Genomic DNA, 25536 nt, shown 5'->3' with positions numbered 1-25536 from the left:
GCGCTCTCAGGCCTCCCCTCTACCCCCAAGACCCAAGACCTCGGCCCTGCCAGATTCTCAGAGCATCTGTCACCATGAGCAGGTTGGAAAACAGCTGGCGCTGTGTCTCTGTGCTGGGCATTCCTTTAGCTCTGTGCCCAGTTATCCTTCTTAGGTCAGCCCCAAGAAGAGGCTTGGCTCACACTGCAGTCCAAAAGGCCTTGTACGAGGCAGAGGGATTTAAGGTAAAAGACTGATCCTGTCAGAAAAGGCAGCATCCCCAGGTTTCCTGTGCTCTGGGCTCCCAGCAGGTTGTCAATTCCCAGGTCCACACTTCGCCCCAGCTTTCAGATGCACCTGACATTTCTAGTTAGTTGTCCTGCCACTGAGTCACACACGACACATCCAGGAACTCACTGCTTCCTCTTTCCCCAGCCCCAGACAGGTCACCTTTTCCACCTGCCCACTTTACTCAGAGTTGCTGTTTCCCGTTCTCTTGGACTAGAAACGCTGGTGCTATCTGTAAATCTCCCCTCTCTCCACCCCTTGTCCGACTGGCCGCGTGAAAACATGCTTGGTTTGTTCGTCTCCTCCTCTCGCCTCAGAGCAACCCTTCTCTGGGTTCCTCATGCATATACATATTTTCTACTGTGGGATGTCGCGTTTGGAAATCCCCAGATTGTGCAAATCGGTTCCATAATCTTGGCCAGTTTACTCCTTTTTTTTAAGATTTATTTATCCATGCATACAAGAACTAGGGTACAGGACAGAGGTGTGGGGGTGAGAGGATTCACCAGAGACAGAGTGGGGAACAGAACAGGCAGATGCACTGAAATACACTGCTGAGGGGAGCAGCGGGCAAGACAGGAGAGGTCTGCTGCACCATGTGGGTCACCTCCCTGGCTGGGGATCGAACTCGTGCTGCAGAGGCTGCGGACAGCTTCATAGTGCTGACGTTTAACCCCTTGCACCACGAGGAAGGCCGCTAGTTTACTTCTTAGGTTACTTCTCGAAGAATGTTGGTTCTCTGCCTCTACAGTTCAATTCTGGGAAAACAAATTTCCTTTCCATTTCTTTTCTTTCCCTTTTCTCTCCCTCCCTCCCTCTCTCTAAACCCCTGGTCCAGGGGAGCACAGCTGATGTCTGGCTAGCAGAGCTGTAGCATGTGGTTGAGGCTGTCCTTCTTACAGGGCATTGCCATGGCAATCAGTATCGTGGCCACGAGACACCTGAAGGTGGTTCTGGACCAGCTGCAAGTATACTGTGCTGTGCTCACCAACAAGGACACCTCATACATCAACCTAATGCCGAAGGTGATGGCGTTCCCGGGGGATCCGCCAGCTCCCACACAAAGCCTTCTAACACACCCTCATAACCCCAGTCTCCCCGCTTCTCTGAGGCCTTGTGACTCACCTATAAAGAGTTTCTCTTTGGCTCTGATCCATGGTGGGCAGCTTCATCACCCCCACATTTCCCTTGCCCTGGAATTCCTGCTGCAGGTCCTGCAAACACCCCTACCCCCAACCATATTTCTCCCTTTCCAGCTGCTCCCCACTCCATGGCCTTATCTTCCCTTTCAAGTCCTCTGGGTAATCTTTTCCTTTCTGAACCTCCCTTTCCTCATCAGATAAGGAGGATAAGGTGAGGAGAAGGCAACTTTCCCCTTCCCCCCTGCAGGAACATCAGCAAAGGGAGTGGGGGCTGGTGTGTAGCACCATCTACTTAAGCTACAGCAAGATCATCTGCGAGAGCAAGACAGCCATCTACTACCATGTGGACAACATCCTGGCTTTGATCCCGCAGCACTACTACAACTGCATTGTGGAAAAGGTGAGTCCTGCCTGCTCTGCTGCTCCCACGCCCCTCCCTGCCTTCTCGTGCCTTCCGGGGCTAAGAGGACTGGCCTAGAAGGGGACTCTGGGGATCGGGCGATGGCAGGGACTCCCTCTCCTGAAGTTCTGTCCTTTTGCTTCGTTCTGCTACTCTGAGACTCAAACTGGCCTGAGTAGGAGACCACAGGCTTTTTATTTTTTGAAAAAATTTAAAAAGATTGATTTATTGATGCATGCAGGAACTGGAGTACAGGCCAGAAGTATGGGGGTGGTGAGAGATTTCACCAGATAGAGTGGCGAACAGAACAGTCAGACTGACTGAAACACACTGCTGAGGGGAGCAGCGGGCGAGACAGGAGAGATCTGCTGTGCCCTGCGTGCTGCTCCCTGACTGGGGATTGAACTCGTGCTGCAGTGGCTGCGGACAGCTTCATAGGTTGTGTCTTAACCTCTTGTGCCACCAGGGAGGCCCCCACAAGCCTATTAGGTCTGATGAACAGTGTCTCCCTCCCTGCTGGCGACTCTGTAACCTGCCTGTGGGCTCTTGGCCAACGCTCTTCCCCCAAGCGCTGAGCAATACCTGAAATCCCTGACATGCTCTTAGGAAGGCATTTTCAGGGGAGGTAGAGGGAGTCCTGAACCATTTTCTGGCCTCCACCGTTTGTCCTGAGCATGCACCCTGAGGGTAGAGAGATCCACTCCGTGATCATCTACCACCCAATTAGACATCCTTTGGGAGACTTTTGCCGTGGAGAGACCAGAAAGCTAGGCCTGACCTAATGTAAGAGTTATAAGAGGTGGGGGCTCCAGAAAGTGTGGTAAGGGGTGGACCCCTTCCCTGTAGGGAAGCCCCAAGCTTCCCTGTCCTGAATTGCCCTTGGAGGGAAGATGCAAGCCTCAGCCTTGGGAACGTTAGAGAAGGCTGAGCTCCCCGCCCGGGTTTGTGTATGCCGCCCCTGGGCCCCGGGCCACGCCTGCCCAGCCCCTGAGCACACTGGTGGGTGCAGGATAAGAAGCTGAAGGAGGATTACCTGGACGCCCTGACCATGCTGACCAGCATCCTGAGCACCCACCCCATAGCCTTTCAGTTCCAGTTTCCCCACAAATCACACATTGTGGACTTCATGTTGGTGAGTGGTGCTCAGGGGGCGTGGGTGGGAATGTTGGGGGCGGGAGGTTCATGGGAGCCACCGTGCTCGGCCCAGAGAATGGAAGTCCTGCTCTCCCAGGGTCCTTTTCCTACCTTAGTGCCTCCTTTCCTGTCCTTAAGGCTGTGAGTCCTTTTGGAAGGAGAGGTGCTTCCTTCAGAGTCTTTGAAGCCTCTGGAGATGTTAGGCCCCGCCTTCCTGTGACCAGGCGGGGATGGAGGAGGCGAGGAGGGCCAGGAACACATGCTCATGGTCCTCTGGGGCTGGGTGGTGGGGTCCAGGAGCTCATCAAGGAGGAACCGCTGACCACCCTCTCCAGCCTCATCAGGCAGAAGGCCATGAGCATCATCACTGACTTCAGGTACGGTGTGCCCCCGTCTCTGCTCTCAGCTCCCCTTCCCCACTCACACCCCATCTCTTATTTTCTGCTTTGACTTTTAGCATAGGATCCCCAAGAGCACAGGCAAGACTGGCGATGTCTGTCACTTCCTTTGCCAGGAGTTTTGGGGTGACATTTTCCAAGCTCCTGGAAGAGCTGCCACCCCATCTCCCTAGCATGTGCTGTTGCTTCCTGCAGGCTCCCTCTGCCCAGGGCGGTCCTTGGCTGGGCGCCTCCACTTCTACCACTGGCCACGCGTTCCCTTAACACATCCGGGAAGCAAAGAATATATGTTCCCCCAAATACCAGCGCCTTTCCCCCGTGCCTCCTCCCTCTCTCTTTTGTTCCTTCCCATCGTCCATACTCATTTACCTCCTCTTACTGTTTCCTTTCCCTCTCCGTTATCTTTTCTTCTAGTCTCTTCCTTTGTATATATATAAAGGAATATATATATATATTTTACATATATATATTTTACATCATTGCTCATTTCTGTGCAGTGTATGCTCGTACGCTTTCTCCTATCAGGTGTCTTCCCCTTAAAATTTCCACCACCCATTCATGTGTGAACCATCACCATAGTCCCTTGTGCTCTTCTCTGTCCTGTTTTGATTCCTCTACCTCCCCCTCCCTTGCAGAATGTCTCTGATTTATAATTACCTGTTAATTTTCTTTTTATTATTATTTTTTTTCCTGATCCCTTATTTGGTTCCCCTATATTCCTGCCATAAGTGAAACCATCTGATATTTTTCTTTTTCCTTCTGGCTTATTTCACTGAGCATAATCCCTTCTAGCTTCATCCATGTTGCTGAGAATGGCACGAATTTACCTTTTTTGTGCATTTGGGTTGTTTCCATATCTTACCTATTGTAAAGATTTATTTAATTTATTTATGCACACAAGAACTGGGGTACAGACCAGTGCTGTGGGGGGTGAGAGGATTCACCAGAGGCAGAGTGGAGAGCAGAACAAAGCAGACTGACTGAAATACACTGCTGAGGGGAGCAGCAGGCGAGAAAGGAGAGGTCTGATGTGCCATGTGGGTATCTCCCTGACTGGGGATCGAACTCGTGCTGCAGCGGCTGGCGATAGCTTGGTAGCAGGAGACTTTAACCCTGTGCCACCAGGGAGACCTAGCTCATCCTATCTTGCTTCTACCTGTCACTCTGTCCCCACTACCTCTCTCTCTGTGCCTTTCCTCAACTGTTCCTCCTGATCACCTCCCACTGCTTCTTACACTTCTGCTTGCCCGGATCTTAGCATGCTCAGGCCCTTCATGGAGGTGGAAGAAAAAACAGATCTACTTCGAACCTGCTTCAAGAGTGTGCTCTGCTTGCCCCCTGCTGAAGTTTTGCCGAAGGAGGAGTTTGGCACCAAGGAGGCCCAGGCCAATGTGGTAATTGAGTCCTCGATGTCTCTTTGTTTTTACTTTTTATTGACGAGAGAATGAGAAGTAAAGGTCTCGCGGTTTTACATAAGGATTTTCCCGTTTCTTCAATACAAACAACAGCCTGGGAAGGAGGCCCTCCCGTGAGGAAGGGGTTGCTGGGCTTGCCTTGAGGTGCGCCTCCCCCTTGGGGGTGCTTAGATGCCCACTAGCAAACACTCTGGCCCAATGCTGGACATGCCATCCCTTCCTTTTTAATGGCTGTGCTATCGAAACCTGATGGCCGGGTTCACAGGTGATTTCACTGAAGCCTCTTTCACTGACGGGTAAATAAAGCCATGGAGTCTCAGAGCAAGATATCTGTTGCCTGCAGTGTGTTCTGGAGGGAGGGAAGAGAGATCTGATTTTCTAATTTGCATTTCCATGCTGGATTCCTAGGAACTTTTGCATGTTCTCTGAATTTTCAAAAATTTTAAAAAGAATTTTAAAAAATCAAGTTTTCTACTGGTTACTGGATTGGTTTGTTTTTCTTTATGGTCAAGCCTTTCTCAGTATAGTTCTGATTAACATGAGAAGAGTATTTTGACAGGATTACCCCATGTTTGGAGCAGTCTGGGTGCCAGTTGCCCTAGTGAGGATCGTTTTGCTCTAGAGGTAGATTGATGGCGAGCACTTTATTCCAGGGAAAGTTGCCTTTCTCTTTCCTCCCTTGTTAGTTTCTGCTGAGCTAAGTTGGTCACAAAGATTGCTTTGCTTCTCCCAGCAGCAAGTCAGATCCCTAGAGCATTCTAGACAGATCACCAACTTTCTTTTTTTTTTTTATCTTTTTTTTTTTTTAAGATTTACTTATTTATTTATACAAGCACTGGGTACAGTCAGAAGCGCGGGAGGGTGAGAGGATTCACCAGAGCCAGAGCGGGGAGCAGAGCAGGCAGAAGGACCGAAGAACACTGCTGAGGGGGGCAGCAGGCGGCAGGAGAGGTCTGCGCGCCATGTGGGACCCTCCTCCGGTGGCCAGGGAGCAGCTGGGGAGCGAACCGGGGCGCTGCAGAGGCTGCGGGCAGCTTCGCGAGCCAGCGCTCAACCACTGCGCTACCGGGGAGGCCCACCTGCTTTCTTTACAGGTTGATATGGTTACGGGGAGGGCCATTTAGTTCACTAAAAGGTTAGAAGCAGAAATCCACCATCCTAGCTTTTGTGAATCAGCTCCCCTGCACCCTGCCAAGCAGCCCTCTACCCTCCCTGGCACTAGCCAGGCTTCAGTCTGGCTGCCCCCTTGGTAGAGACTAGAATGAGCTCAGCTTCGGGAGTGGTGATGGAGGGTGGAGGGTGGCTGAGTCATCAGGGAACTCCTAGTCCACTAGGACAAACCATGTCAGGCAGACATTCATGCCCTGGTGAAAACCACAGAGGTATCATTCAAGGTCACAGTGGGAAAGTGACACTTGAAATGTACTGGAACTTGCGGGGCAGGATTTCTCCAGGAAGGCCTGGGAGAGTGGGTGCGCTGAAAGGAAGTTAGGAGAGGGGTGGGGCTGAGAGCCTGCTGATCCTTGAGTCCCTCTCTCCCCTCAGAGTATGCTCAGCAAGACCCTGGAAGCTCTCCAAAGGCTGACGGAGGCACTGATTGTTGAGATGCCCACGCGTACCCAGCACTGCTTGGAGGTCAGTGGGAGGGCGTTCCTTCATGTTGGTGCTGGATCTTGGGATCAGTGGTATTTTGGTCCCATACTTGGCCCTTGGTGAGACTCCTATGCATTGCGTTTCACATAGGAATCATCTCCAATTTCATTTCTCAAGCTGATTGATACACAATACACCCTGGATTCTAAGAACACAGTTTCTGCCTTGTTGCCACCAACTTCTTCCTACTGAGGAATGGGAGGAGATGATAGGGGATGCTGGATCTATTGGCCTCTTGTAGCCAATGGGTCAGTAGAACTTGAGAGCTACTGCTTTAAACCTGAAAGGAGATACCGAGATTTCTAGCACACACATCAAGGCAAAATGGGAGCTGGAGGAGTGAAGGTTTCTGCTGCCAGACCCACATAGAATCTGCCTCTAGGTAAAAGAATTCCTGCTCTCAGAAGTCTGGCCCCGATACTTTGCAGAAGAGTCAAGGTTACCCTCCTAATCCCAGGGGTGCAACTGCAGAGACCCCTCCTTTCATCCCTTTCTCTCTCCAGCTTCTGGACACGTGGCTGAATTCCCAGAAGGACAGCGAGCGGGAGCGGGCCATGTGGTGCACCGCCCGGATTCTGGGCTTCATTGCAAAGATGAAGGACTTTGATGTGAGTGGAGTCTGCCCTCGGGCCCCCTCTGGTCACCCTCATTCCTGCCTCCCCAAACTTCATCATATGTATTACCTAGTCTCAGTCCCTGGCCCGGTCCTCTGTTTTCGCTTGTGCATCTTTTCTTGTTCTCTCCTTTCTCCCTTTATTCTTTAAAGATTTTATTTATTTATTTTTGTATAGAAGAACTGGGGTGTAGGCCAGAGGTGGTGGGGGTGATCGGATTCCCCAGAGACAGTGTGGGGAGCAGAATGGGCTGATCTACTGAAATACACTGCTGAGGGGAGCAGCGGGCGAGACAGGAGAGGTCTGCTGCGCCTTGTGGGTTAGGTCACGTGTCGGGGATGGAACTCAGGCTGTCGTGTAGGGGGTGCGGGGGGGGGGGTGAGTCAAAGTGGTAGCACTGAGATTTAACCCCCAAGCTGTGGCTTCTCTACTACTTGGGGCCTCTGTACCTGTGTGTGTATGGCCTCTCTATGCACACGTGTGTGTGTGTGTGTGTGTGTGTATAGGATTTGGATAAAGCACCAAGGCAGCTGGGGATGCCTAGGAAGCCACTGATCAATTGTGTGGCCATGGTCTGAGGTGGTCTGGAAGTAGCCCAGAAGTCCTCCCCGTATACGTGGCCAACATGTCCCTCCAATTCCCCATAAAGTTGATTATCCTTTGTCTCCACTGGACCCTGCTCTTCCTGACATTGTCACATAATAATAACAATCTTGCTTGTTTATTACTCCTAATAAATAAGAAGAGGGCTGCCCACTTAGCTGCAAAGTCTTACCTTGCTAACCTGCTTCACGACTCATCCCTCAGCGTGTCCCTGGGAATGTGCTGGCGCGTTCCCGACCCAACACCAAGCCACCAGGGAAGCCCCCTTTCTCCCTTCTGACAATTCCTTCCTGTAAGTTCAGATTGATTCTATTCATCTCAATAAGCAGATTCTGAATATTCCCCTTGTGCCAGACCGCATGTTAGATGTGACAGTGGATAAGAGGTGACATGCATGGATACATACGTAGACAACCCTGACAGTCCCCTGTCTTCAAAGATCTCAGAGTCCATTGAGGGAGAGAAATGCATAGAACAGACTTCCAGAGAAGATGATCATGAATTACCAACCAAATGTAGTGGGAATACAAGGTTGAAATACAAATGCTATCAAGAGAGGGAATCAGGGAGGGCTTCCTGAAAGAGGAGACATTTGAACTAAGCTTAGAGGAAGAGTGTGGTGTCAAGACACAAAGGGGATAATGTAAGATCATTCCAAGTCTATGACACTATAAGTCCTTTATAGTCACAACTTAGCCATTGAGTTCCTGTTTTCCTCACCTACCTCACCTCGAGTGTCTCTGGCACACACATCCCTTCCTCCTAATAGTTTTCCTGAAACAACTCAGCTTAGGGGATAGCTTGTGACTTTCAACTCCCCTTCTCAGAATAAAATCGAGTTCACCCGGCTGGGACGCCTGGTGAGGCTTCTGGCCATGCGCTGTCAGGACCCTGTGGACAACATCTGCTTCCTGTCCGCCCAGGCTGTCTACAACCTCTACTGTATCCTCTTGCGGCAAAAGCGTATGGACAACTTCACTTGTCACCCACCCCCCAGCTTGGGCCTCTCTCTTTGACCCAGCCATACCCCCCCACCCCCACAATAATCCAGAAAAGCAAGTGACAAGAAGTTACCTGAGTACTTGACTTCCATTGAGGAACCTGCCCCCAACCTCTGCAGATGCCCACTTGGGACAGAACACCTGCCCAGGAAACAGTGCTTTAGCACTGGCTTCCCTGGCTGAGTGCAGCCCTCTGGCCGGCTCCGTCTCTGCTCTGAGACAGGGTTCCTTTGCCACGAGCTCGCACCATTCCCCACCCAGCGTCTGTTCTCTATCCCAGCCCCCAGGACAGCCGTCTTGCCAGGCTGACTTAGTGCACATGGTATCTGGGACTAGGCCAGGTCCCCGACAGAGAGTAGAGGGGAACCTGGGAAGCCTCTGTGTGTTTGAGGCATGGGCTTGTGTGTCTTGTTTTCAGAGATGGCAAGGAAGAAAGAGGGCTTGTGGGAAGAGGACAGCAAGAGTGGCATCTATAGTGCCCACGTGTTCTATAACAGCACCTTTGAGATCGCCAAGGTGAGGGAGCAGGGTCAGGCACAGCGGGAGAGCGGCCTCTGGTACATAAGGCTGTGGACTTGAGGGGGCGCTCTCTTACCCCATGCCCCTTCCCATTCTATTACTTGATGTGAGCTTCAAATTCCCTGCCATGTGTGCCCCCTGGGGGTCCTCCTTCATCACCAGTCTCACCAGGAGCACTGGCTTCCCACTAGTGCAGCTCCCACCCAGGCCTCAAAGAGACAGCATTTAGGATCTTAGCCCTGACCCTTCTGTCCCAGGGCTCTGCCGCTGCAGCCTCTGACCTCTGAGCCCTCTGTTGCATCTGAGATCAGTGTTTTCCCCTCCTGTCCCCAGGCTGTCTCTAGTGAAAGCGTCCTTGGGAACTAGGCAGACAGGACGGCCGAGGTCAAAAGTATCTCATGTTCTGAGAGAAGCGCCTCCTCCTCCTGTCCGAGCCAGGAAGGTTAGCTCCCTCAGGCAGGGACACCCAGATGCACCTGGTCGGACCCCACCCTGTTGCAGGCATTTGCAGAGTACTTCACTAAGATCCAGGTCACCACCTTGGTGCTGACGGCCATAGAGGGCCTGACCGACAGCCGGGCCAAGGTGTCTCTGGCGCTAGCCCAGCTGATGAGCGCTGTCCTGAAAGAGCGGGGCAAAGACGTGATAAAGGTGAGTGCTGCTGCACCTTTCGGGGGAGGGTCTGCCCTGCACATCAGGAGCCTGGAACGCTCTCCTGGCTGTTTCTAACCAGCTGAGGGACCTGGAGCAAGTCCTGCCCCAGGAGGCTTTAATCCACTCCCCTCTGAGATGGATGCTTGTACTAGGTTTTCTCCGTGTTCCCACTGATGTTTGTAACCCTGAGCTCCTAAATGTAGTCCCTCCTATTTGAAGGGCTAGTTCCCTAGTTCAAGGGTGGAGGCAGCTGGAGGGCCTGGTAGCCAGAGGCACGTTGGGTGAATCTGCTTCCCTGGGGTGGCAGGAGACGCAGACCTCTGTGACGGCTAAGGCTGTGGACTGCAAAGAGCAAGCTCATAGATTAACACTGATCTTTTAATGAGTTTTCTTTCATGCTAGCATAAAAACAGGAAAGTTTGCATAAAAACCACATTTTTCATTTCACTAAAACAACAACAATATCAAAAACAAACCTTTGAAAGGGAGGCCCAGAGGGCTCTCTGAGGGGCCTCTCCCTCGCCCATGGCTCGGGCGCTTCCGTTGACATCTGCACCCAAGATCTTTGCTCATTTCTATGACATATCTGGCCTTGGCCCCCAAAGCGGGAGGACGTCTCTGAGCATGTCCTTTTTGTGTTAAGTGAAACGGGCGCCCCAAGCCTCCTATGTCACGAAGGTGAGAGGAGCCGAGAGGCCTCTCCCTCCATGCCCAGTGCCAGTGTCCCTGGGTGGAAGCTGATGTCTTCTGGGAAAGGAAGCCATGCCTTGTCTCCCAGGCTCTGCCTTCTTTCCTGGGGGTGCAGGGGGGAGTCTCCTGTTCTTGAGCCACCTGGGAGCCCCTCCCTGGAGTTTTGGTCTGTGGGCAGCATTTGTTGTAGCCGACTTTGGCACCAACTTCTGGGATTCCTTTTGTGGCCCCTGCTGATCTCTCTTGCCTGGCACCCAGAACTCTACTGAAGAGTGACTGGTGGGATGACAAAGAAGTTCCTTGAATTTGGGGCCTTGGAAGATGGGGGGGTGGAGGGATGGAAGCTAAGAAAGCATTCCTGAGGTGCGGAATCCCAGCCCTCCTTGGTGTAGCCCCTCCAGGCCTCTCACTACTTGGACCTTGAGTAATCTTTCCTTCACCCCACGCCGCTTCCAATGCTGCCAGCCCATGAGGCAACACTGAGATTCTTCTGCCTTGCCCTGCAGATTGAGGAGGTTGTGGAGGGCATCCTTGAGCGGCTCAATTCACAGCTGGAGCCCAACACGAAGGAGGAGACCCTGCAGGCCATGTGCTGGTTGGCAGGCAGCAACACCCACACCGTGGTGCCCATGCTGCTCAACAAGCCCCTGCCTTGGGATAGGTACCTCCCCGGGCATGCCTCCCAACCCCTGTCTCCAGCATAAAAGTCACTGCCCATAGATGCTTTCTCTGTGACACCAATCAGATGTCATCTCTGTGTTCTTTGGCCCAGTCCTCTTTGGCCTCCTTTCCTCTAGACCCCGAGAACTGGCCCAAGACCAGCCCAGCCCTAGGAGTAGGGTTCCGTCACCAGGGCCCATGTTACAGCTGTCTCTGTCCTGCAGAACCATTCTGAATGTGTGGAAGGCATTTGGCACCCTGCGGGAGAGCACAATCAGCATCCTGTTGCTGCTCATAAGCATTCTGGAAAAGCCGCACCCCAAAGAGGAAACCTTGGAGATGGCCTTCCAGTCTGTGGCGGTCAGCACCAGGGAGGAGTGGGAGCCTGGAACATACTGTGCTGGACTGAGGGGCAGAGCTGAAGCTCTGCGTCAGGGAGGGAACAGCGTCAGGGAGGAGTAAAATGGAAGGCTAGCACAGTCATCCCTGACATCCAGCCTTCCATGAGCACTTGAACTCCCCTTCATGGACCAGAGACCAGACGTGGGGCTGTGTGCTGGTGCTGGCACTCATTTTTCCAGGGCCTGGGGTGTAATGTGGGGCAGGGGGCTGGAGGCGGTTTGTTGCCTAGAATTGGGATGCACAAAAAGGATGCCCCAAATCATCATCTGCTGAAGATTTAGGGTCAGTTGTTCCTTTTAGTTTTTAATGTCAGGGGCATAAAGAGAGCACAGATGATGCATATATATGGGCCCTCATTTTCAGTCTTGGGGGCATCCTGTAAGCCTGTGTCACAGTGAGCTATGCCCTTTGGGCAGTGATAGGAAGGGCAGGACAGAACTCTGTGCCGGATCATGGGTGCACTTTATATTTTTCACCCCAATCTGATCAATTCTGCTTTCTTGCTCTCACCATACCCCCACCCCGCCTCTAGGTGGCATGTGCCTTGTGTGAGATGTTTTCGGGGTCCTTGTGCCAGGAGGTTATCCAGGAATTCTACCCCCGCCTATTGCTGGCTGTCCTGTATCATCTCCACTGGGTGATTGAACAAAATGCTGCCCAGAAGATGGTGGTGTACAACAAGGAGGGGTACCTGGGCTCTAAGAGCAACTCCTTGGACCCCACCAGGTAAGCCTGACCTCAGAGCTAGGGGACAATAAAGCAAGTCAATTCCAGAGAGTCCTGGACAACTGCATCGTGATCTCTGAGGGATGCTGATGAAGAGGCGTGGAGATGGCACATGGGTGTGGGGTGTGGGTGCCACGGCATCATGTGCCAGAATAGCCCCACACGTTTTCTAGTTCCTCTTCATCTTTTCCTTTCACCCATTCTCTCCTGACGGCCTCAGTAGTTTACATTCTTGTTTATAACTCTGTGCACCAAGAGATTCGATTAGATGGTCAAAGGCAGGGCAAGACTGGGCCGTTGTGGTCATTCCAATCGGGTTCACCTCTGGCTTGGCTTTGTCACTAGCTGTCACCCTGTATAAGTCACGGCTAGAATTCTGTTTTCTCATCTATAAGATTGGGGATTAGCTTCCTCAATAAGTGACTGTCATACTTTTTTAGGAAGCCTCAGGACATCCTATTCAAATGCAATCTTATGTGAAATTGAGAACAAAACCAGGAAGCATCGCTGGTGGGTGAGCTACGATGGCCACACCAAAGGGGAGATGTGCTATGTGGCCAAAATGCTAACAGACGTAAAACAAGGGTACTTCATGAATAAAAATTAAAAAATAAAATAAAACCTCCAGGCAGGGCCTCCCTGGTGGCACAGGGGTTAAAGTCTCAGCACTATCGAGCTGTCACCAGCCACTGCAGCATGAGCTCGATCCCCAGTTAGGGAGCTACCCACATGGCACAGCAGACCTCTCCTGACTCGCCTGCTGCTCCCCTCAGCAGTGTATTTCAATCATTCTGCCTGTTCTGTTCCCCACTCTGTTTCTGGTTAGTCCTCTCACCCCCTGGACCTCCGGCCTGCAACCCTAGTAATTGTAGGCATAAAATAATAAATCTTTAAAAAAAAAACCACAACCTCCAAGCAGAGACATTCTGATTGAGGGGGTGTGGGAAAAGAGAGCCGTCCTGACCTTCGTCTTGGACCTGGGAGAGCAGATCTGAACACCCGGCACTGTGGTAACTCTCAGGCCTCAACTGGTTGAGGGTTGAGGGTTGAGGAGGTGAAGGGACAGGCACCTGGAGTTGGCTTTGACAGATGGTGGATTTCTGCCCCCAAGGAAGCAGAATGCAGCTACCAGAGCAGGGACCTGTCTCCTGGCCTGCCAGACAGGGATGCAAACTAGGCTTAATGCTGAGTCCATCCTTTTCTCCCTTTCTTTCCGCAAACCCAATGGCGCTGGCCTTCAGTTGTGCTCTGGAGGTGGTGAAGCTGGTGATACTCGCAGCTGCATATGATGGAGTGGTGAACTATGCAGACCTTCATCACTCCTGGGACCTTCTGTCCTCCCCCAGTCTTTACCACATTGGGATCATGGACCTGACCAGGTGGGGCCATTTTTCCTGGTGCCACTCTTGTCCCTGGCCTGGATATCCCAGTTCCCAGCCTCAACCACCCCTCCCCACCTCCCAGCCCCCTGGTCTCCTGATCCTCAGCCCTCATGTCTTTGCTGTTCCATGTACACTGGCCCCTTGCCACCTCCCCGCGGCAACTCCTGGCTTCCTGTGTCCCTCCCAGTGGTATTGTGATAAGCTGTGAGCCAGCCGTTCTGCACCGAATCCTGAACCTCGTCAGGAACCTCCTGTACAACCCAGATAATCACTGGAAGATCCTAGCCAGAGCCTTCTACGCACAGGTGAGAGCCTGAGAAAAGGTCCACAACCCAGGCATTCAGTCCCTGTAGTTGGGGAACACCGGGCAGAAATCTAAATAACTTGCCGCAGAAAGTGGGAAGAATAGACCCAAGCCCTGTAAACTGGGGTTTGCTTCCCTGGCTCTTCAGGGGCCTGGTTAAAGGAGCCAGGAATCCTGGGAGGAGGCCAGCAACTCTAGTCCTACTAGCGTGATGTGTGGATCCCAGCACCTGGCCCAAAAGTGAGCCCTTATCAACATCACCCCCCTATTTTTTACCATTAATCTGTATCCCATTTGCACAGATTAGCTACTTCTCTCAAGTGGACACAGTCCTGACCTGATTGGGGGGCGGTAGTGGGAGGGCTGGAGGGATACTGGGAACCCACAACCTCGCCTCCATTCATAATGGCTGTGTCTTTGCACCCCCAGCTGCTCTGGCACCGGTCAGTGGCTCAGACTCTGGGGCAGGAATTTCTGGGCAATCTGGTCAAGTGGATCAAGGAGCCCAATCTTACGATGAAAGAAATTGGCCTCCGTGGAATCGGCAACCTGGCACTGCACCCAAAGCAGGTGAGTGGGGGAACGCCAACAGGAGTCCGGTCTGGTCCCTGAGCATTTAATTCACCTCCCTGGGTCTCTATAACCCAATGTATTCCTGAGCCCCTCATCCTTGGGAAGTGACGCCCAGTTTGTAGACCTACGCAGAACAACCGTCAGGTGTTAAACCCCCCAGCATCAGCCTTCCACTCCCTGGGATTCCTCATGCCTGTTTCTCTCAGGCACCATTTCTTTTCTCAAACCATCGACCCCAAGGGTTGCACGAGCCCCAGGCGGTGACCCATTTCTGCCTTCTTCCAAACAGTCAGAGTCTCTGCAAAGCCTGGCTCCATTCTTGCGAAACTTCCTGAAGAGTGAGGTACGAGTGACAGTGCAGGCCGTGAAGACTTTGCGGAACATCATCTGCCACGGGAAGGGGATGGAGGCCAAGGTCGTCTTTTGCAGCATCTCCAAGCAACTGCGTCCACTCATTAATGATGTATGGCCCCAAGTCCCTAGGCTCAGTGGGAAACAGTATGGGCTGGGGCTGAGGCTGACACTTGGCAGCTGAACAGAGGACACAGGGGCAGGACTGTGGGACTGTGCTGGAAGACTGACGCTACTGAGGGGCAGGGCATGGGATTGTCCCAGCTGTGCCCCCTGTTACACACTGATCTGGCACATGCTTCTCACTTAACCCACTTGCTCTCTCACCAAAAGTTTCCTGAAGGAGCTACTGGAGAAAACACACCAACACAGTGAGAGGAAACTGGGGAAAGTTCAGGAGTTCTTAACAACTCTGTAGAGTTACCTTCCTCAGCTCTTCCCTCTCGGTGACATCCTTGGTGTTACAGCTCTTGGGGACTCCCTTCCCCCCACCCTCCAGTCTTTTGCCTACAGAGCTGGGTCTTTAGTTTTCCCCAGTGCCAGGCACTTCTGTGACTGGGCCCACACCTGGGTCAAGCGGCACGAGGAAATAAGACAGTGAGGGTTTGCCCACCACAGCTCCTTCCAAAGCAAAATAAATTTCTTCTCCCAAGGGTTTTGGCCTCTGTAGACCCCTTTGGGGGCTGCTAGGCCTGCGAGGCTGGGACCTGAGAGAAAGGAGGAAGCAAAAGAAAAGAGGGCTTCCTCGGTCTCTTTGAGGACTTTGCGTTTCCTTCTGGCTCATGGAGACGAACTAAAGGGCTCTCTTAGATGTCTCTGTCTGTTCGGGGCCTGCTTCCAAGCTCTGGCGGCCTTGCAGGCAGGCTGGGCAGAGCAGTAGACCTGACAACCAGGCCCGTCAGGGATGGAGGCCAGGGAGGTTTGGCTCCCTTCACCGCAGTAGCTGGAGTATCAGCAGCCTCTCCACCTTTGGTCTGTGAATTTCCCTTATTTTCTCGTAAGATCAGCTGTACATTTCAAAGTATTTTTGTATATAGTTTATCTAGCATTGAAGGGTGTTGATTAGTGGAAAGGTTGTCCAGTTATCTTTTTTTTCTGGAGCAGTAAGTTGATGTTAGTGATTCAATAGAAATAGTAAACAGTCATCATCCCCACAGTGGCCACCTGGCCAAAGGCAAAGAACCTTGAGGCTGCGGGGGCCTGACCTCTGGGTTCTCGGCTCTACTTTTCTACTCCTGTCATCCTGTGAACATACCCAGGCGCTGCTCTGGCTTTCCTCATCTGTAAAATGGTCTATTATTATGTTTGGTATGTCTTCTTTTCTTTCTGTTCGGGTCTTTGGAGTTTCTTTAGTTTCTTATTTCCTGTTTCCATGTTTCTTTTTTTTTCTCATCTCTGTGTCCACTTTGAAAGAACTGCTGGGCTTTACTAATTCATCCTTTTGCTGTGGTGATTCTGCTGTTCTACCCATCTATTGAATTTTTTTTAAAAGATTTATTTATTTATGCATACAAGTGCTGGGGTACAAGGTGTGGGGGTTGAGAGGATTCCCTAGAGACAGAGTCGGGAGCAAAACAGGCAGATTGACTAAAATATACTGCTGAGGGGAGCAGCGGGCAAGACAGGAGAGACAGGTCTGCTGCGCCACGTGGGTTGCTCCGCCGGGGATCAAACTCGTGCTGCAGTGGCTGGTGATAGCTTGATAGCATTGTCTTTAATCCCTGCACCACCTGGGAGGCCCTAAAAATATGTTTTTTAATCTATTTCTTTTTTTGGATATCCTTTAAGGATTCAGGGCATAAAAGGACGGTTGAGGCAATGCTCAGTCACTTATCTTTAGCTAATCTGCATGTGATACCTTTTTTCTTTGTTCTTTTAATTAAATACTAACATTCACCCATCTCTGTTTAGTCACTAGGCGCACCTAACTCATAATTGTTGCTCAATTATATGTTCAATTAATATCTAATACAATCCTTAAATATATAATATGTAACACGATGTATTTAATATATAATATATTTAACATATAGTATATATTTAATATAGTCAATAATAAATAAACCATTAATATATAGTATAATCCTGAAAATATACGGAGTTTTGATATACAGAGCTGTTGGTGATCACTGATAGCCAACACAAATGTAGGTTGCACATTTATTACTTTTTATAGGTTTATACATTTATCAAATTATCCATTTATAGGCTTATACAGTTATCACTAGGATATTCAATGCATTTTTTAAAATTTGGCATTCTTGAGCTATATCCTTAGGAGAGAATAAAGTTGCCAGCTGTACATAGGGCCCATAGCAGACCTGAAACTGTGATCTCGGATTCTCTAGCACAGTGCCTTAACAAACAGACTCATCAGCTTTGAACTCAGTGACACTGAGTGTGTTGCCTTTATGTAAACGTATTGCAACAGAGCACTTTGGACACGCAGAATGAGAGGTGGGCAGATGGAAGCCAGGCCAGGCAGGATCAGATGGAAACCACAGCCACATAATCTCCATTTTGCTTTTCATGGCAGGAGAGGGACGAGGTGAGGATCGCAGCCACCTCTGCTCTGGGTCACATGCTACGTCAAGTGGGCAAATTTAAGCCTGGATCCTCCATCCAAAAAGAGATTTATACCTTTCTCGTCCCCCTGCTGCTCAGCATCCAGGACACCAACATCGAGGTGATTAAGGTACTGTGGCCTCTGTCCTGCCAGCCCCAGCTGGTTTCAGCCTCTTTCTGCCAGAGCCTAGCCCCTTCCCTGTGGCTCCTGGCCTTACCACAGCTATACGTTATTTATCCATCTCTTCAGTATCACCTGGATTGGCTGAGCATTTCCGCCCCTCCATTTCAGTGCCATCTGTCTTACCTGATCGAGTTCTGCTCCTTAAAGTATTGATGTCTTGTCCTAAACAGGGTCCCATGTTTCACCCGATGCTGATTACTAACCCCAGCTACCACTTGGGTCTAGCTTTGTGGTCTTCTACTTAGCCTGTGGCCTGACTCTACAGAGTTTAGGACTGTGACTTTGGGGTTCCCTTTGCTCCACCCCATAGGCCTGTGGAGGAGCCCTGACCGAGTGGACTAAGGTGATTGTCTGGTCGTCACTCACGGAGGCCTTCCGGCACACCACCCTCAGCGACCACATCCACGTGTTGGAAGAAACATGCAAGTACCTGGTGAGTGAGCCTGGAGGAGCCAGGGCACAAAGTCCCTGCTAGTGCCTCACTGGCAGGCGAGGGGGTGGCAGAGAGAAGATATAGGCCCTCTGTTTTGCCATCCTCATTCCTTATCATCAGTAAACTCAGAGCCCACATTGGAGGTCCCAGTCCCTGGGCCTCCCTGTCTGATCCTCCTGGCATCCAGCCTCTGCCTTTAGGGCTCAGGGAGGTCATGCAAGGTCAGGGGATGGCCTGAGGCCTGCCCCTGTGAGGACTGTAGGAAGAGCTGTCCCCAGGAGGGGCCAGGGCTTCAGTGAGAAGCCATGAAATTAGTCTGTGGCTCGTTGCAAGTCAAGCACAGGGCAAGATTAGGAATCCTTGTCCAACAGTAAACATTTAAAGGCTAAGCAAGTGGGTTCGGGACTAACAGGAATAATTCTAATATGATGAATCGTGAGGCTTATTGCCTGACACAGGTAGAACGTTTTACAGTTGACAAAATGCTTTTATACCCATTATCCCATTGGAGCTTCACAGTTCTGTGAGGGAGGTTGCACAGGTTTAACTTCAGCTCGCGAGCAAACTGAAGGCTCTAAGCTTCCAACCTGGGTCACCTGCTCCACAGCCGAAGCCCTTTACGGGCTTCCTCCTGAGTCTGCACTGCTGCTGGCTGGTGTGCCCCAGCGTGCAGGTTGAAGCTGGCTGAAGATGCCATGGTTCGACCATGGACAGGCTGAGCGGCCACGGCTGCAAAAAGGGTCTTTAGCTAAGAGCCCAGTAGCCCCAGCTCCCGGTCAGCGCCACCCCTGTTTGACCCCACAGGTGGGCACAGGCAAATTGCAGCTCGTGGGGGACTTACTGTCCCAGAGCTTTGACTTCCTGAAGAGCCCTCAGTTCTTCCTAAGGGCAGCTGCACTCAACTTCATAGGTAAGGTGACTCTGCCCCTCTCTCCAGCAGGGGGGCCCTCCTGGCCCAGCTGCTAAAGGGCTAAGTCAGAATCATGGTACCATGAGGCAATTCACTCCCTTTCCTAACTCTGGACTAACTGTGATCAGGCCCAGGGAGGAAGAGGGGGCTATATGCCTTTGCCCCAGCTCTGCATGTCTGGGGTCTCCCATCTGTCTGTGCTCTGCTTTGTGGGGAGAAGAATCAGAGACATTTGAGAGGGGAAAAACTACTGCTTCCTCTGGAACCCCGTGAAGTTTTCAAAGTATGCTGTTTCAAACTACAACAGTAGTAGATGTTCGAGTGAGAAAACCTAAAACATTCAGACTAAAAAAAAAGAAGAAATAATGCCAGAAATTCCAATTTCATTTGGAATGAACCACTGTTAACATTATAGAGTTTTTCCCCTAAGAATATATCTCCTCTGTCCCCTCTCACCCACACCCTCATATTTTCTCCCTCATGCATAGCATTTTTTTCAAACTGCAAAATTTGGTATGGTTCTTTGGCCTTACTGCATCACAACCACATAGATCACATGCTTTTCAACTTTCTTTTTTTTTTTTCTGTTTTTAAAGATTTCTTTATTTATGCACACAAGAGCTGGGGTACAGGCCAGAGATGCAGGTAAGAGGATTCACCAGAGACAGAGTGGGGAACAGAATAGGCAGATGGGACCTCCCTGATGGCACAGCAGGTTGAGCGCAGCTCTGTGAAGCTGTCCATCAGCCTCCACAGTGCGGGTTCGATTCCCGGCTGGCCAGAGAGAAACCCACATGGAGCAGCAGACGTCTCCTGCCTCGCCCGCTGCTCCCCTCAGCAGTGTATTTTGGTTGTCTGCCTGTTCTTCTCCCTGCTCTGTCTCTGGTGAATCCTCTCACCCTCCCAAGTCTCTGGCCTATACCCCAGTTCTTGTATAAAAATAAATATTTTAGAATAGGCAGATGGATTGAAATACACTGCTGAGGGGAGCAGTGGGTGAGACAGGAGAGGTCTGCTGCGCCATGTGGGTTGCTCCCTGGCCGGCCGGGGATTGAACTTGTGCTACAGAGGCTGCGGATTATTTTATAGTGTGGTGCTTAACCCCTTGTACCCCCAAGGAGGCCCTCAACAATATTTGTAATGGTTGTTCTTTGAAAGGGACACTCCTACCCAGGTCCAAGGCAGTTCTTAGATACATTCCTTGCTAGAAATGGTTTCCAAATATCCTTGTTCATTACTGAACCTGGGGAAGGGGGCAGCCGAAGGCCAAGGACTTTATACCTTTTACATTTAGGGTTCACGGTAAAGAGGCTAAACATGAAACTCATCCACCCCAAAGATGTGCAGCTCTTGCGGAGTGGTGAGTCACAACCCTGTACTTCGGTGGGTTCCCTGGGTGGTTGGGGCGAGGTAGGAAGGAGGATGGGAAATCATAAGGACATGTTTCATTATTTTAAGAAAAATTTATTTTCACCGCTGTAAATGTTATCAAAGTAGACAATAACGAAAAGTTGGAGGAAGAAAACAACTTCTCTGTTGTCGCGCTAGTTGGATAAAAACTGCCAGCACAGAGGCAGGTGCTAAGGCTGGTGATGCCCCCGGTGGTCAGACACAGTCCCTGCCCCCTGAAGAACTAGCAGCTTTGTATTCTTTTTGATTGTAGTAAAATATCTTCAGATTAATTCATATGTAGAGGACCTACATGACTGTACTCTCTTTGCAAAATAATAGGTTAACGTTAGCAATGAGGGCTAAGTTCCACTAACCCCCAAGTCTTGCTTCTTCTTCCCTATTCCCCTGCCTGATTGCTCCACAATCCCACGCTTTGTTTATGGACTCACAGAATATATGCATGGATTATAAACGTGTTATGTATAAGTTTCTGCAACTTGCTTCCCCCCCACCCCTGGCCCCCACTTTTCATATGTTAGTACAAACAGGTCTTTTTTTTTTTAAGATTTATTTTATTTATACAAGAACTGGGGTACAGGCCAGAGGCACAAGAGGGTGAGAAAATTCACCAGAGACAGAGCGGGGAGCAGAACAGGCAGACAGACTGGAAACACTGCTGAGGGAAGCAGTGGGTGAGACAGGAGAGGTCTGCCGCACCATGTGGGTATCTGTATTGCTTGCCGGGAATCGAACCCACGCTCCAGAGGCTGTGGACAGCTTCACCGCGCTGCGCTCAACCTGCTGCACCACCGGGGAGGTCCCAAACCTGGCATTTAGATGCTTGGATTACTGTTGGTATTTTATACAGATATATTAGACTTCCATACAGCATTACCTGCACACTGTTCCTTTTTGTGTCTCTGACATCCTTTGAGGATCATTTTTCTTCATCGTGAAATACAACTGTTAGAGGTTTCTTTAGTGCAGGTTCCTTGATGGTTATACTCTCTCTTCATTTTTGTTTATTTGTAATGATTTTTTTCTTTCCCTCATTCTTGCAAGAAGATTTTCCTAATAACACAATTCTAGAACAACAGTTATTTTCTCTCCTCACTTTAAACATTTCAGATGATTGTTTTGTAGCTTTCTTTGTTGCTAGTAAGAAACCCGGTGCTGCTCTAGTGTTTGTTCTTTTGCAAACAATCTATTCCTTTTCTCTGCTTTAAGATGCTTCCTCAGAAGTATCTTGTCGCTGCTTCTAAGTGACAAGGGAGCAGCACCAGCACCATTGGGGTTTGAACCCTGGCTTCTGTTCTGACCCTCACTTGCTATACCTGCTCATTTTGTGGAACTGCTCTCTCGACTGGATAGGCCCCGATTCCTAGTCACCATTGTGGAATTTCAGGGAAAGTCTATCCAGACCAGAAACCCTAGACTCCTCCCCATATCCCAGGAAATTCATGTTGCCCCCCTCATCCCATCCCAGAAAGACGGCGTAAACCACAAAGACAGGAGGCCAGCCTCGTTTTCTGTTCTAGGAGAAAGGACATAACACAAAGCTGTACCCCACCAATGGGTGTGAGGACCCTTTTCCTTTTATGAGCCAAGATTCTTCCAGTTTTCTTGATTCTTTGCATGCTAAGCAATTCCCTGTCCCCATCCCCTCGGTTCCCACCTGAATCTAAACCCCCAGCTGCCATTCCTCTCTGCTCACTGGACCACTTTAACCATCACAACACCCTTTTTCTCTTCTCCACTCTCTTCTCCCTCAGCAGCCAGTTCTCCTTAGCTCTGTGCACCTGGAACCATAGCGCCCCTTTATGGGAAACTCGTCAGTAACTCTGAGGGTAGCCGCTGGCCCCTTAACCTTAATCAGGGCCACAGGGCCCTGAATGAGCTGGCTTGTGTCCCCAGCCTTCACCTCCATCATGGCCCCCTTTACTAGCAGCTGCGGCTAATTTCGACAGCAAGATTCCATCACCCTTCCTCCCAATGGAGATGTTCCCCCCTGCTCTTCATGAGACTGGCTCTCCTGCTTTGGATCTTAGCTAAAATGTCGCCTTCCCAGGGGCCTCCCTGGTGGCACAACGGGTTAAGACACAGCACTGTGAAGCTACCCACAGCCACTGCAGCAGGAGTTCGATCCCCAGTCGGGGAGGTGACCAAGATGGCTCAGCAGACCTCTCCTGACTCCCCACTGCTCCGCTCAGCAGTATAGGTCAGTCAATCTGCCTGTTCTGTTCCCCACTGTCTCTGGTGAATCTTCTCACCCCCTCACTTCTGGCCTGTACCCCAGTTCTTGTATGCATAGATAAATCTTTAAAAAAAAATAAAATGTCACCTTCTCCAAGAGGCAGTCCTTGACTGGTTTATCTAAAGGAGCCCTTCCCAGGTATTTGCTTTCATCACTGTGAAATGTCTGTGCTTGTACTTAAATTTGTCTTCCCTCTACTGGAATTAAGTTCTAAGGGTAGAAAATCTGTCTGTTTTGTTCATCTCTGTGTCCCCAGTAGTTCGCACAGCACCTGGTGGTAGTCAGGGCTCAGTAGATGGTTGTTGGGCAAATTAACGATGACTGTGATGTTCATGTCGTTTTTGGAGTTGTTGGGTTCATGGGGTCCTTGGGTTCACTCTAGAAAAGGTGTCACCATCGCTCCCTTCCACCAGCATCGGCGAACTCCCCAGAGAGCTTCTCCAGACACAAAGACGTTAGTTACATCCGAGAGGGCAGGTTTATATAAAAGGGAGAGAATAAAGGACACTTGCATAGACACAGATCAGCAGAAAGGGTTGCCCCGAAAGGGACAGGTTTGCTAAGAGAAAGGCCTGCATGGTCACAGGTGGGCAGCCTTGAGGAGAGCTGCCTCAGCTTCAGGAGGTCAGTGAAGCGAATCTCCGGCCTGGCACAGGTCACGGCAGGCAGAAAGGCTGCTGCCCTGCGGAGGAGAGAGTTGGTGAAAAGGAAGAACCTACATAGACACAGTGGACAGAGGACTGCTGCCTGGGACACTGCAGAGCCTGCACAGATACAGCCTCCTTCTCTTTGGGAGGGGCTCACTCCTTCCTGGAGTGGTTTGTTTGTTGTTGACTTGGAGTAAACATGTAGAATTTGAAAGGGGCCAGATTTCTACAATGGCCTCCATCTGCAGATCTTCACCTTCAGGTCTGCACTCCCGACACCCCCTCCAGCAGTCTGATGCCTGCTTGGGTCTTGTGCTTTGTGTCTAGGCATTGGCTAAGGATCTGAGTTCCCTTAGCTGGGTTAAAGGGTATGTTAATCCCTCTACCCACACCTCCAGCTCTTGGCATTGTGTAACCCAGGTTTCTGGTCTTGTGGCGCCTCCTTTCCAGTTTTTCTATCCTTATCCTCCACCAGTGTGGATAATAACAAGAGTGAAGCATTGCAAAAGACTTAATTATCTGCTAATGGGGTCCATCACAGAAATGATAAAATGTATTGAATAGTGTCAGAGTGTTACAGGGCAGGGAGAGAGGCACCCCAGGCCCTGCAAACCTGCCTGCTCTAAATAGGTTCTGCCATCCAGCTGCATCAACACAAAACAAATAAGACTTTAGTGGGAAGGAATTTTAATACAATTAAGTGAACAATACAGAAAAGACAAAGAATATAGTTTCTAAATCAAGCACCCAAAGTCACCCGTCCCTTTGTGGGTAAAAGTCCATCTAAATGGGATTGGCCCAGAGCAAGGCCTGCCACACGTCTAAAGAATCTTCCAATGGGGACCCACAGAAAAGGATCAGAAACAGCCAGAAAAGTCTGGAGGGAAAGAGCAAAAATCAAGACAAAAACCGCCATTGTCACCTCCCCACGGGTGTCTCACCCACGTCTGTCACCCAGTCCACCACCAAAAGGCAAGAGCAGTTTCTTCACATGTCTCAGCTCGATGCGCCTCCTCCAGGTCTCCTTCTGGCTCCCCATTCTGCTTCCTTCCCTCCTCAGTCTCCTCTGCAGCTGCTTCTCTCTCTGCTCAGCTCCACCCTCCCTTGAGTGGGGCAGGAAACCTGGAACCTCCCCCTTTCCTGGGGACCCCCCTGTTACATGAGGGGCTAAGTCTCAACACTATGAAGCTAACTGTAGCCACTGCACCACCCAACCTCGCCCTCCCCTCGCACCTCTGGCTACACCCCAGTTCTTGTATGCATAAATAAATAAAATAAGCATAAAAAATAGTATCAGGTATTTTAAAACTACTGCAATGAAAAGTATGAAAATATTAAGTGTTATCTCTGGGGATGAGTGACTTTTCTTCCATTATTTAATAAAAAAAAATTTGTCTGTAGACCTTTTCTATCATCAAGTATTACTTTTAATAAAAGTTAAAAGTTCTTCTGGCATGTGGGTTGTAAAATAATGGGGTTTGGCAATGGAGGGTCTGAGTTTCCTCTTTTCTGTTTTCAGTTCTAACATCCCTCAACAATGACCCTATGGAAGATATCCCGATTTTGGCCCATAATGTCCTGAAGGCCATCGAAGACTCTCTTGCCTCGGGGTATGCCTCTACTTCCAGGCTTACTCAGCTAAGCAGGCACTTCTTCAAATGGTCCTGCCTGAAACACACAGAAAGAAAGAAGCGACTGTTTAAGACTGTCAAGCGGGAAAAGGCTGAGAGTGATCAGAAAAGGACAGCCCCGACCTGGCTCCAGAGCCCTCTCGCCTCATTGCGTAACTGGTACAAGTCACTGTAAATCTTGAGACCTGGGGACACCAGTCCTTGCAACTGTTGACCCATATGTTGAGCTCCGCCCCACGGCATGTGCTCCCATCTCCTGCCCCACTGGGACTACATTGGCTTAAACTCCAGGAAAGGTTTTTTTTTTTTTTTTTAATAAATGTGTCTAATATTTTATTTGATTTACAAATATTTATGTCTCTATTGAACAAAATTCATTTGCATTACTATGAACAGGAATCCTTTGTGTTGCTCCAGATAGGAATCATTTCCATTGTTCTCATCTTTCTAAACTTCTACTACTGCAAAATTATAAAACAGTCCATATCCAGAAAGTCAATCAACTCTGCATACCCCTATAAAATCAACAATCTCCAGAAGAGTCTTCAGTTAAATATCCAGTCATCCCTTTTTTCCAGGAAGCAGTTTTGTTCTTAGAAGACATAGTTGGTTTCTTTTTCTTTACCTCCCTA

General features: G+C 50.2%; 1 protein-coding gene across 1 annotated transcript in view; it reads left to right on the top strand.

Annotated features, from left to right (window-relative positions):
- Positions 1–25238, top strand: part of LOC119247832 (maestro heat-like repeat-containing protein family member 1) — a 47353-nt gene extending 22115 nt beyond the window's left edge. Inside the window, exons 21-42 of the mRNA XM_054696541.1 lie at positions 1170–1292; positions 1657–1809; positions 2819–2941; positions 3241–3320; positions 4600–4735; positions 6302–6391; positions 6913–7017; positions 8454–8589; positions 9046–9143; positions 9648–9797; positions 10997–11151; positions 11375–11510; positions 12085–12278; positions 13520–13657; positions 13848–13965; positions 14394–14534; positions 14827–15000; positions 17425–17583; positions 17948–18070; positions 18875–18980; positions 20275–20340; positions 24793–25238. Of these exons, the coding sequence (XP_054552516.1) occupies positions 1170–1292; positions 1657–1809; positions 2819–2941; positions 3241–3320; positions 4600–4735; positions 6302–6391; positions 6913–7017; positions 8454–8589; positions 9046–9143; positions 9648–9797; positions 10997–11151; positions 11375–11510; positions 12085–12278; positions 13520–13657; positions 13848–13965; positions 14394–14534; positions 14827–15000; positions 17425–17583; positions 17948–18070; positions 18875–18980; positions 20275–20340; positions 24793–25079 (2991 nt within the window). The 3' untranslated portion in view covers positions 25080–25238. The remainder of the gene's footprint in view (positions 1–1169; positions 1293–1656; positions 1810–2818; positions 2942–3240; positions 3321–4599; positions 4736–6301; positions 6392–6912; positions 7018–8453; positions 8590–9045; positions 9144–9647; positions 9798–10996; positions 11152–11374; positions 11511–12084; positions 12279–13519; positions 13658–13847; positions 13966–14393; positions 14535–14826; positions 15001–17424; positions 17584–17947; positions 18071–18874; positions 18981–20274; positions 20341–24792) is intronic.
- The last annotated feature ends 298 nt before the right edge of the window (positions 25239–25536 follow it).

Source organism: Talpa occidentalis, unplaced genomic scaffold (assembly GCF_014898055.3).
Source record: "Talpa occidentalis isolate TD23 unplaced genomic scaffold, MPIMG_talOcc4v2.1 talOcc4.16, whole genome shotgun sequence".
In the NCBI taxonomy this organism is placed as follows: Eukaryota; Metazoa; Chordata; class Mammalia; order Eulipotyphla; family Talpidae; genus Talpa; species Talpa occidentalis.
This window is presented reverse-complemented; position numbering and strand designations above follow the sequence as displayed.